Source organism: Geotrypetes seraphini, chromosome 19 (assembly GCF_902459505.1).
Source record: "Geotrypetes seraphini chromosome 19, aGeoSer1.1, whole genome shotgun sequence".
Lineage (NCBI taxonomy): Eukaryota > Metazoa > Chordata > Amphibia > Gymnophiona > Dermophiidae > Geotrypetes > Geotrypetes seraphini.
The window spans coordinates 23,543,800-23,556,755 of NC_047102.1; the positions used below are offsets into that span (position 1 = coordinate 23,543,800).

At 43.2% G+C, this 12,956-nt stretch overlaps 1 protein-coding gene across 2 annotated transcripts in view; it reads left to right on the plus strand.

Moving 5' to 3' along the window:
- SPTY2D1 (SPT2 chromatin protein domain containing 1) overlaps nucleotides 1–12,956 on the plus strand; it is a 120,270-nt gene that overhangs the window by 33,496 nt on the left and 73,818 nt on the right. For both annotated transcript variants that reach the window (XM_033928057.1, XM_033928058.1), the window contains exon 2: nucleotides 4,678–4,792. In XM_033928057.1, the coding sequence (XP_033783948.1) occupies nucleotides 4,678–4,792 (115 nt within the window). The remainder of the gene's footprint in view (nucleotides 1–4,677; nucleotides 4,793–12,956) is intronic.

Here is a 12,956-nt window from a genome sequence, read left to right on the forward strand (position 1 = left end):
CCTTATCTCACAATTTGATTTAGAATCCTTTCCGTTTAATTGGTCACATACTGCTGTCAAATACTTGGGTATTTTGGTTCATAAAGACCCCTCCCTTGTAATGGAACTCAATCTTTCCAAAGTTAAATCCATTGTTAATAAGATTATATCCAACTGGTCCCCATTATTTCTCTCATGGTGGGGCAGAATAGCATCAGTTAAAATGACCCTAGCCCCTAAACTCAATTATATTCTATCCATGCTCCCCTCTAGAATTAACAAAGCCCTTTTTCAATGGATTAATCGAAAAATCTCCTCTTTTATTTGGAATAATAAAAAAACACGTATAGCTTACTCCAAATTAAATGCTTCCAAAGATAATGGCGGCATGAACCTTCCTGACTTTCAATTTTATTACATGGCCTCTTCAGCAAAATATGGTTCCTGTTGGATTAGACCTCAACCTCCAAATGATCTCCCTCCCTGGCTAGAAATGGAAACATATATTTGTCAGCCATATCCTTTGTTAGCCCTCTGTACTATGAATATCCCCCGTCGCTTGAAATGCTATTCTTTATTGAGTGTGACACAGCATGCTATACGATGTTTGGATGACTTAGCGGAACTCTCTTCTTGATTGCCATACCATGTCTCTCTGGAATAACCCAAAACTTACACATAATGGCAAACCTTTTTGCTGGAAACATTGGCAAAATGCAGGCTTCTGGATGGTGGGTCAACTTTTTCATAATAATTTGATCATCCCCTTTTCTACTCTTTGCTCTCTTAATCCTCTGTTCAAACCTAGCCACTCTCAATGTAACTTACTTACCTCAGCTATTATCTCTCTCAATCTGCACTCTGCTTCCTCTCCTTCTCCTCATACTCTATTCCAGTGGAGTGACAAAGCCCTTTCCTGTGGAGGGGCTATATCTCTATTTTACAAACTTCTTCGGGATCACCGTTATGTGCTTTCCTCTTCAGACTTAACAACAGTGGGCCTCCATGTTCACTATTTCGATATCATCAGTTGATTGGATGACTATATGGACCAAAACCAATCGCCCACTCCTCTCATCCAGAGTATCTCGGTCCTTATATTTCCTCATGTGGCATGCTGTCTGGACACCTCATCATATGTGGAAAGCGAAACTGAGACCGGATCCTAATTGCTGGCACTGTATGTCTGCCAAAGGAACCTTGGATCATATGTTATATCATTGCACTGCACTCCAATCATTCTGGTCTCGTGTATGGAAAACTATAAAAGCTTTTACCTTGTGTTTACATGATCTTCATTTCGATATGATTATTCTATGCTCGCAACATCCACATTTTGCTCATTTGCTCTGTCCTCCTAAGCTGATTGACACAATATTCGCCACAGCCCTTATGCACATTCTCAAAAACTGGAAATCAGCTTCCCTTCTGGATTACACTTTTTGGTGGAACTCACTCTGTTTTATACCATCGATATGAACAATTCACATCTGAAAAATTAAATATAACAAGACTATCGAGACTTGCTACCTCGTCCTCCACTTTACATTCTCCTTGGCAATACTTGGACACCTTTATGCAATCTTATTCTCAATCTCTCCTTTGACTGTTCCGACTTCTGCTGATTCACTTACTTCTAACCTATACTTCTCTTCCTTTCTCTTTACTTCCCCTCTTTCCTTTTCCTTTCACCCTACATTGATACTGGGTTATTTGCATACTTTTATTATAGCAGAGTTTTTTATTCTCTCCCAGATGCATATACCGGTACTCCTGTTCAGTTTCTATGCATCTTTTGTTTGTTACATTTTGCACCTTATTCCTGACCATTATTTGTATTTTTAAAATCCAATAAAAATTTTGAACTAAAAAAAAAAAAAATGATGGCAATTGACTGGATGCAGATGTTCTCTGATTAAACAAAGTACATTTTTATTTGTTGAACATATTCAAACAGTACATACTGTGGCATAGTTTAAATGACAATATTAGTTACTAGCATGGATTCATTCTTCATGCAGTTATTGGATTTAGATAGAGCCCTTTACACCATTGAGCTATAGTGCTTGGTGATGTGATGGCAGCTATGCCATATGATAACTTAACAATCAGCTTCTATACCGCAGGACCGTGAAGTTATATACAGTTTACAAAAAACAGGATATGCAATTGATTGACAAAATTAGTTACCCAAATATTTGGCAAATAAGTGTGTTTTTAAATGCCTCCTAAATTCCAAGTAAGAACTGGAGGACATAATCGATTGATCCAAATCCTTACCCCATAGAGCCGCCTGGTAAGACAAAAAATAGTGGGGAATGGGTGGTGCAGTAGTTAGAACTACAGTCCCAGCACCTTGTGACCCTGGGCAAGTCACTTAATCCCCCAGTGCCCCAGGTACATTAGATAGTGTGAGACCGCCGGGACAGATTGGGAAAAATGCTTGAGTACCTGAATAATTTGTAATCCACATAGAATTGTGGGATATGCGGAATATAAATAAATGTTTATGATTTTTTTTAAGTTTACAACCTTTTACAGGCGGAAAGACAAAATTCAGATGCAAACCACTCCTATATTTATTAATGGGAAAGAAAAAAAGATTAGTTAAATATTTAGGGGTAAGACCAAACAGCTTGGAAAAGAGATGGCTGAGGGGAGATATGAGTGGAGTAGAACGGGTACAAGTGGATCGATTTTTCACTGTCAAAAATTACAAAGACTAGGGGACCTTCGATGAAGTTACAGGGAAATACTTTTTCTTTTTTTTTTCAATTCTTTATTTATTTTTAAACTGTCAACAAGTGTAACAAATATACAGTCAAATACACTTTAATATCACTTACTAATCTAGCAAAGATTATACGTTGCAACCACTTATAATTTTGTGATTTGTTAAGACCATATTTGTGTTGCAATTGTGAAAATTCTAACAGCTTACCATTAGAGATAACATCATCTAAAGTACGTATACCTGCCTTCATCCAATATTTCCAGATGACCTTAAATCCGCATAGTTGGTTTTAAGAAAGGTTTGGACAAGTTCCTGATGGGAAAGTCTTTGGTCTGTTATTGAGAAAGGCCACTGCTTGCCCTGTATTGGTAGCATGGAATATGGCTACTCCTTGGGTTTTGGCCAGGTACTAGTGACCTGGATTGTCCACTGTGAAAACGGGCTACTGGGCTTGATGGACCATTGATCTGACCCAGTAAAGCTATTATATTCTTATGTTCTTAACCCTGTAACAAAAACAACCAAACTTAAATTTCACCCGTGCCTCCACTGGCAACCAGTGCAATTCTTGAAAAAAAAAGTTGTTATGGTCATACTTGGGTATAGAACAGATTTAATATAAGGCATGTTAAATACATTGATGCTTTTAAGTTTCTTGTTTCTGAATTTTAGTGAAATATTTGTATCCTGTTCAATCTATTGGCTAAATAGCAAGGGGAAAGATAAGTCTAAGGATGCTGTAGATACCCAAGACTGAAATAAACGTGGCCATGCCAGTTTTTCCGAGGCCTGTGAATTCAAGCCTTGCTGTTTGTACTAGATCCCCCCTCATCAAGATGGCCACTCATAGTTTGACTCTATGACCTGCATTGTTATGAAACTGCTTGTAGGTGTATGTATGTATGTAAAGAAGGTCCCTATGGATGTTTTTATTTTAGTTTAGTTTGTTGTTTTTTTTTGGGGGGGGAGAAAAGAGGTATGTGTACAGGAGGTCTTGGAGGAGGATATTATAGAATATGGCATACTCTTGAACCATACTCAATCTACCTGACCCTATAATCTCAACCCTAGCTCCATACATTATTCTTCTCCATATCCTCCAAAGGAATTAAAGCTGCCTTTTCTCCACTCCCATCACTCGCTTTACTTTGGTACTTGCTCATCCTTCCCCTGCACTCACCCTCTGCTCACTTGCCCCACATGCTCTTTCTCCCACCCACTCTTGCCCCTGACTCTCCTCACTCATGCCTATATTCTTGATCCAGTCATTTTGTCCCTTCCTTACTACCATACTTCCTTCCCCATGCCCTTTTACCATCCACATTGCCCTTTGTCCTTTCATCGTGCACTCACCATGTTTTCTCCTCATTCTCACACAGATGGATCATATAGCTCAAACTTTGTTCCTCTGGGATCTTAGGCCAGGAGGGTCCCTGCTGACACACTCTCTTTTATAGTCATGATCCCCCTTATGCATACAGCTAGTCATTCTTGGAGCAGGAGGGAAATAGCTTGAGATAACAGATCAGGATGAGAGTGTACCAGCTCAAAGCAAAGCCATGGGAAGAGGCTAACAGATGTGCAATGCAGATGACATTTTGCTAGGAAGAAGGGTTGGGAATCAAGACTATAGAACAGTGGTTCCCAAACATGGCCTGTGAGTTCCTCAATCTGCCAGAGTATCTACAATGAACATTCATGAGAGAGATATATATGCACTGCCCCCAGGACAAGTTTGGGAACTACAATTATAGGGAATGGAGGTTCAGGAATAGTATAGTCCAACTCAAATTCAGATCCCTCTAGCTTGTAAATATAGAATCACTTTTCCTTTCCATTATTACTCAATGTTGATTGGTAATGCTTTGAACAGGTAGAGACGAATGAACAAGTAGCAGAATTAATGAGAGAGCAAAATAACTAATTCAAACTTTGACTTTGGTGTGTTTTATCTTATCTTACAGAAAAGATACAGTTTGGTTGCAGGTCCACCTAAAAAGGATCCAAAGGTAAAAGGAGTTCAGTCTGCAGCAGTTCAAGCTTTTCTCAGACGCAAAGAGGAAGAAATAAAAAATAAAGGTACAGTTCAAATGAGAACTACCCAGATATTTTTCATTAGGGCTTCTGTTCTTAGGTGCTTATAAAAGTTGTAAATCTAGATACTGTATTTGTTTTCCAGCTAGCAGTCCCTGGATTAAGAATGAGTTACATTTTCAAAGCAGTTAAATCAGATTTGTATAACTCAGAACTTGTAGATTTTAAGATTCTTGCTGCTTACATAGTAACATAGTAGATGATGGCAGATAAGACCCAAAAGGTCCATCCAGTCTGCCCAACCTGATTCAATCTAATTTTTTTTTTTTTTTTCTTCTTAGTTATTTCTGGGAAAGAATCCAGAGCTCTGCCCGGTACTGTGCTTAGGTTCCAACTACTGAAGTCTCCATCAAAGCTCACTCCAGCCCATTGACGCCCTCCCCAGCCCGTCTTCAACCAAACAGCCAGATATATACAGACTGTGCAAGTCTGCCCAGTACTGGCCTTAGTTCTTCACTATTTACTATTTTCTGATTCTAGATCCTCTGTATTCATCCCACGCTTTTTTGAACTCGGTCACCGTGTTCCTCTCCACCACCTCTCTCGGGAGCACATTCCAAGCATCCACTTTAATCACTCTCTCCATAAAGAAGAATTTCCTTATATTGCTTTGAGTCTACCTCAACCTCCAATTATGTCCTCTGGCTTTACCATTTTCCTTTCTCTGGAAAAGATTTTGTTCTACATTAATACCTTTCAAGTATTTGAACATACAATGGCTGTTCCTAGACAGACTTTACAAAAAATACAATCATGCTGCCTCAATCACTGTCCCCCAAACCTGTTACAAGCTGCCAGCACCAAATTCCGCACCCACCTCTTACAATAGACTACATGCTCCCAGAAGGCCAATTCGCGCAAGATCTCTGAGATCATCATAACCCCCATCCTGAAAAACCCTAAGGGAGCCACAGATCAACCATCCAATTACAGACCCATAGCTTCAATACCAGTATATGCCAAGATAATGGAAGGCTTCGTAGAAAAACTCCTCTCAGAATACCTAGAAAACCACAATGGACTCCACCCCTCACAATCAGGCTTCAGAGGCCAACACAGTACAGAAACATTACTACTCTCTCCTAGACATAGCCAGACACCTAAGCAAAGGCAAAAAAAATGCTGCTCATTCAACTATACCTCACCCAGCATTTGACTTGGTAGATCACGACATCTTACTGCAAACACTGGAAGCAATAGGAATCACAGGCAGAGTCTACAACTGGTTTGAAGGATTCCTTCGCTGAAGGAAATACAGAGTCAAAACAAATAAAAAAACAATCTGAAACCTGGAACAATTCCTGCGGAGTCCCCCAAGGCTCACCACTATTCCCAATACTCTTCAACCTCTATATAGCCACACTCGGCACATACCTAGACAAATTAGACATAACCTCATACAGCTATGCAGATGATATCACCATCATCTTGCCTTTCGACCAATCCACTAATGACAAAACAATCAAAATACATACAACACTAGAAACAGTATCATAATGGATGAGAGACCACAAACTAAAGTTGAACAAAGACAAATTCTTACTTCTAGAAAAAAAAAAAAACACCTTCCATAACAAACCTAGAATTAAACTCCATCCTATACCCACTACAACCCAACCTAAAACTGCTGGGAATAATAATAGACAAGGGCTGCACCATGTAACTTCAAATCAGCAAAATGGTCCAGAAGGCATTTGTAACCATGTACAACCTAAGAAAAATCAGAAAATACTTCAACAAAGAACAATTCAGTCTCATGGTCCAAGTGCTAATCCTGGGCCTCCTGGACTACTGTAACAGCCTATACCTGTCATGTCCTACCTATACCTTAAAACAATTACAAATGTTGCAAAACACAGCTCTTAGATTGATATATTCATTGACAAAATACGATCACTCTGCTTACCAAGACTCACACTGGCTCCCAATACAAGCACACATACAATATAAATTCTTTTGTACCCTCTTCAGAGCCCTAAATAGATCTGGTCCCAGCAACCTAAACAAATACCTGATCAGAAATAACACTTCAAGACCAAGGAGAACATAGGCTTTCTTTGCCCATCCCCCAGCAAAAGGCATACAAAGCAAAAAACTATATGATGAACTACTAGCCACCAGAGCACCGAATGCCACCTCTCCAAGCTACTGACCAAGATGACCAACTACAAAACATTCAGGAAAGAACTGAAAAGTATACTTTTCAAAAAATTTGTCAAATGAGCTAATCAAAAACCTTATAAACCCTCCTCCAAAACCCATCGCTCATGCTAGTCTTCAATTCGTGTAAGCTTGCTCTATCTATCAACTCTGTAAGCTCCCTGAGAATGTCCAGATCAACTCTTTTTTTGTAAACTGCCTTGAATTGAAAGGTATTGGGATAGAAAATACCTCCTCAATGATAACCAACTGGAACAAAATCATAGCCAGAACCCTAGATACTGAATCCCCCCCCTCCACCCGTGCAAAATAAAACCAAACCGAACTTCACCCTGGTTTACGGAGTCCTTAAGAATAGACAAACAATTATGCAGATGTCTAGAGAGGAAATGGAGGAAAAACATGACAGCCATAAAAAAATAAGGACAACATATCTGAAACAAAGAAAAATTACTACGCCAGTAAAAATAGGAGGTAACGCAACAGACAGCCCCCCCAAACCAAGACTCTGCAACCTTCTCCAACAAAATCTCAGCCCAAGAACTTGAAGATTTCTTCCTCAACAAAGTCAAATTGGTCCAATCAGAAGTTGCCAAGACAGCCTCATCAAACTTATCCCAACATAACTGTATGGAATACACTGAACCCATAAATGCAGACCAGATCTGGTCTTAATTCACTAACCTTTCCTTCCCCGATACCAATAGACCCAATATCAAAACTAGCCTTACAAAGCAGTCCCCTTGACAACTGTCCTCCTTACCTTTCAGCAGCTCCGCATCATATCATTAACTGGCTCACTAACCTGCTAAATTGTTCCTTGAACCAAGGACACCTAACCAAAGAAATGGGTAAAATAGCCTTAACCCCTATACCAAAAACAGCCCAAGCAGACCTCTCCATAGCAACCAACTACAGACAGATTGCTGGCATTCTGATCCTCGAGTCCCACATTGGCAAGAAGCTAGCCTCATACATGGAGCAACACTCCTGCCTTCATACATCCCAGTATGGCTTCCGAAAACAGCAGAGCACCGAACTCCTCCATCACTTTAATCACTAAAATCAAACAATTGCTAAGCTCAGGTCATTAGGCCATTTTACTCCAATTTGATATTTCCGCAGCCTTCAACTCGGTGGACATAGAAACATAGAAACAGATGGCAGATAAGGGCCAGAGCCCATCTAGTCTGCCCACCCCAATGACCTTCCCCTACCTTTTTCTGTGAATAGATCCCAAGTGTCTATCCCATTTGGCCTTAAAATCAGGCACCCTGCTGGCCTCTATAACCTGAAGTGGAAGACTTCCAGCGATCAACCACCCTTTCGGTGAAAAAGAATTTCCTGGTGTCCCCGTGCAGTTTCCCGCCCCTGATTTTCCACAGATGCCTCCTTGTTGCCACGGGACCCTTGAAAAAGAAGATATCTTCTTCCACCTCGATGCGGCCCGTGAGATACTTGAATGTCTCGATCATGTCGCCCCTCTCTCTGCGTTCCTCGAGTGAGTACAGCTGCAACTTATCCAGCCATTCCTCGTACGGGAGATCCTTGAGTCCCGAGACCATCCGGGTGGTCATTCTCTGGACCGACTCCAGTCTCAGCACATCCTTACGGTAATGCGGCCTCCAGAATTGCGCATAGTATTCCAGGTGGGGCCTCACCATGGATCTATACAATGGCATAATGACTTCAGGCTTACGGCTGACGAAACTCCTGCGTATGCAACCTATGATTTGCCTTGCCTTGGATGAAGCTTGTTCCACTTGATTGGCAGTCTTCATGTTCTCACTGACGATAACCCTTAAGTCTCGGTCTGCTTCAGTTCTTGTTAGGATCTCACCATTAAGGGTGTAAGTCTTGCATGGATTTTTGCTGCCCAGGTGCATGACTTTGCATTTTTTAGCATTGAAGCTGAGTTGCCAGGACCTAGACCAGTGCTCCAGTAGGAATAGGTCATGCATCATGTTGTCGGGCACTGAATTTATGTCTGTTGTGTTTTTGCCCACTACATTGCTTAGTTTGGCGTCATCGGCGAATAATGTTATTTTGCCTCGCAGCCCTTCTGCCAAGTCTCTTATAAAGATGTTGAATAGGATCGGGCCCAGGACCGAGCCCTGCGGCACTCCACTGATCACCTCCATCATTTCGGAGGGGGTGCCGTTCACCATTACCCTCTCAAGCCTACCTCCAAGCCAGTTCCCAACCCATTTCATGAATGTGTCGCCCAATCCTATAGAACTCATCTTGCTCAGCAACCTGCAATAGCTAAGAAGAAAAAAAATAAAAAAAAAAATAAAAATTTAAATTGAATCAGGTTGGGCAGACTGGATGAACCATTCGGGTCTTTATCTGCTGTCATCTACTATGTTACTATGTGTGGTACGCTATCGAATGCTTTACTGAAGTCCAGGTATACAATGTCCATGGACACCCCAATATCCAGCTTCCTTGTCACCCAGTCAAAGAAGCTGATCAGGTTGGATTAGCAGGATCTCCCTTTAGTAAATCCATGTTGACGGGGATCCTGTAGATTCTCCTCATTCAGGATCGTGTCCAATTGGCATTTGATTAGAGTTTCCATTAGTTTGCACACTATTGATGTGAGACTCACCGGTCTGTAGTTTGCTGTCACCATCTTGGAGTCTTTCTTGTGGAGTGGAATGACGTTAGCCATCTTCCAGTCCAACGGGACGTTACCCGTACTAAGGGAGAGATTGAAAAGCGCGGATAGCGGTTCCGCCAAGACATCACATAACTCTCTGAGCACCCTGGGGTGTAGGTTGTCAGGCCCCATTGCCTTGTTAACCTTAAGCTTTGACAGCTCGCAGTAGACACCGCTGGGTGTAAACTTGAAATTACTAAACGGGTCAACTGCGTCAACCCTTGTCTGTAGCTGAGGGCCGAGTCCTGGCGCCTCGCGGGTGAAGACTGAGCAGAAGTATTCAATTAACAGTTGGGCTTTTTCCGAGTCCGTTTCTACATAGTCTCCATCTAGTTTCCTAAGATATACTATCCCGCCTGAGTTCTTATTTCTGTCACTGATATACCTGAAGAAGGATTTATCTCCTTTCTGGATGTTCTTCGCTAGAGACTCCTCCATGCGGAATTTGGCCTCCCTAAATGCTGTTTTGAAGGCTTTTGACTTGGCGAGATAGACTTCCCTAGAGTCCTGTTTCCCTGATTGTTTGTAAGAGATGAATGCTTTTTTTCTTCTCCTTGAGGAGGTCTGAAATTTCCGCAGAGAACCACTGTGGCTTATTGTTCCTCCGCCGTTTACTTACTGATTTAACATAGCGGTTTGTTGCTTCCTGTATGGTGGCTTTCAAAGTCGACCATCTTTCTTCCACATTATCGGTTTCTGCTTGGCTTTGTAGCGCCTGGTGAACGAAGTCTCCCATTTCTTGGAAGTTTGTGTCCTTGAATTTGAGGACCTTGGTCAGTGTGATAGATTTAGTGAAACCTTTCCTGAGATTGAACCATACCATGTTGTGGTCACTGGAGGCCAATGTGTCGCCCACCGAGACTTCTGTGACACTTTCTCCATTGGTAAGTATCAGGTCCAGTATTGCCTGATCCCTTGTTGGTTCCAACACCAGTTGCTTGAGTCCTGCTCCCTTCATAGAGTTTAATAGCCTCCTGCTGCTGCCGAAAGCAGAGGAGAGCGTATCCCAATCCACATCAGGCATGTTAAAGTCACCTAACAATACTGTGTCACCATGCAAGGTGATATTCTCTATAGCTCCGATTAATTCCATATCTAGGTCAACCTGTTGTCTTGGGGGTCTGTAAACTACGCCAAGATACAGGCATTTGTCCTTCCCTCTGGCCAAATTTACCCAAAGGGATTCCCCAGTGTAGTGGACATCTGTGATTCTGGTGACCTTAATGTCATCTTTAGTATATAATGCTACACCTCCTCCCATTTTGCCCTCCCTGTCCCGGAAAAGCAAGTTATAACCCGGTATGACAATGTCCCACCCATGGGAGTCTGTGAGCCAGGTCTCAGATATCGCCACCACATCCAGGTCGGCATTTCTCATTTCTGTTTCTAATTCCAGGATCTTGTTTCCCAGACTGTGGGCGTTTATGTACATAGCCCTCCATGTTGTATGTTTGTTACATCTCAGTGGGGATGTTCCCGCTTGAGCTACTTGGACACCTTTAGCATTATTCACATATTTTGTACTTTCCCTAGACCCAGAGCTACAACATGCACCTATCCCGGACTCCCCAGACCCAGAACTTCAGTGTGTTCCTATCCCAAACTTGGAAATGTGTGTACCCTGTGGGGGTATTCCCACTTGGACCACCAATTACTACTAACCAAACTCTCGGAAATCAGAGTAACAGAAACTGCACTGAAATGGTTTGCAGACTTCCTACAAAATCACGAATACATGGTCAAAAGGCAAGAATCATACTCCAACCCTGGAAGGCATTCAGTGGCGTCCCACAAGGCTCCCTATTATCCCCAATCTTATTCAATTTATTCATGAGCTCACTGGGCCATATCAAAATGGAAGATAAAACTATACTATTGTATGCCGACGACATCCTCCTCCTCATCCCCATAACCAATAACCATCCCAATATTGCTGAAAAAAATCTCAAACAATATAGATAAAATTCAAACCTGGGCAGCGAACAACAAGTTGGAACTGAACGCCACTAAGACCAAAGCCATTGGTTTCCGCACCGCACAACAGAATGTCATACCTAATCTCACTCTTTCATCAGGTATCACTCTCATAATGGAAAAACCCACCAAGATACTAGGCTGCATCTTAGACCAGTGGTTCCCAACCCTGTCCTGGAGGACCACCAGGCCAATCAGGTTTCAGGCTAGCCCTAATTAATATGCATGAGAGATTTGCACATGATGGCAGTGACAGGCATGCAAATCTGCTTCATGCATGTTCATTAGGGCTAGCCTGGGAACCACTGTCTTAGACGACACTCTTACAATGGAAACACAAATATCTACCGTATTTTCACTCATATACCGCGCACCCGTGTAAAACGCGCACATGGGTATAGCGCGCAGGAAACTAATTTATGTAAATTTTTTATATAGCGTGCACACCCGTATACCACGCATGCCGCCCCGACTCTCCTTTCGCCCGCTCCGACTCTCCTCTCCCCCTTGAAGTCCTGTCACCACCCTGAAAGCCTGATGCCCCCCCCCGACGTCAGATTCATCCCCCCGCAGGACCGCTCGCACCCCCACCCCGAAGGACCGCACGCACCCCCACAGCCTCCTCCCCCCCCCCATCATGGAGAAGCTGCCTACCATTGTCCTGCTGCTTCCTCTGCTGGCGGTCACGCCCCTTCTCTGAGCCCTGCGTCTTCGCTGCTTCCTCTGCCGGCGGGTCCCGCCCTTTCTCTGACGTCGGAGAAAGGGCGGGACCGCCGGAAGAGGAAGCAGCGCAGAGGCAGGGCTCAGAAGGGGCGGGACCGCCGGCAGAGGAAGCAGCAGGACAACGGTAGGCAGCTTCTCCATGACGGGGGGGGGGGGGAGGCTGTGGGGGTGCGAGCGGTCCTGCGGGGTGAATCGGACGTCGGGGGGGGGGGGGGGGAAATATGTAAAAAAAAATTTGTACAACACGCTCACGAATATAACGCGCATGGTTATACTCGGTTTGTAAAATCGTGTATAACGCGCGTGTTATATGCGTGGAAATACGGTAACTTTCGGAAAAAGACCATCTACACCAGCGGTCTCAAACACGCGGGCCGCATGCGGCCCCCCAGGGACTATTTTGCGGCCCGCGATCTGTTCTCTCCACTTCACAAGTTTTCCAATTGTGGAGAGGACAATCGCGTACAGACCGCAAGTGCTGTAATTGACTTGCGTCAGAGGGAATGTCTGCAAATGGCCTCCTGGTGGCGCTGTGCTTTTCCCAGTCTCAGCCTCCCTCCGCCCGCTTTGGCTTGCATCTCTAGCCGGCATTAGCGGCTGCTGAGTTGTGCTATGCATCTCGTGATCTCA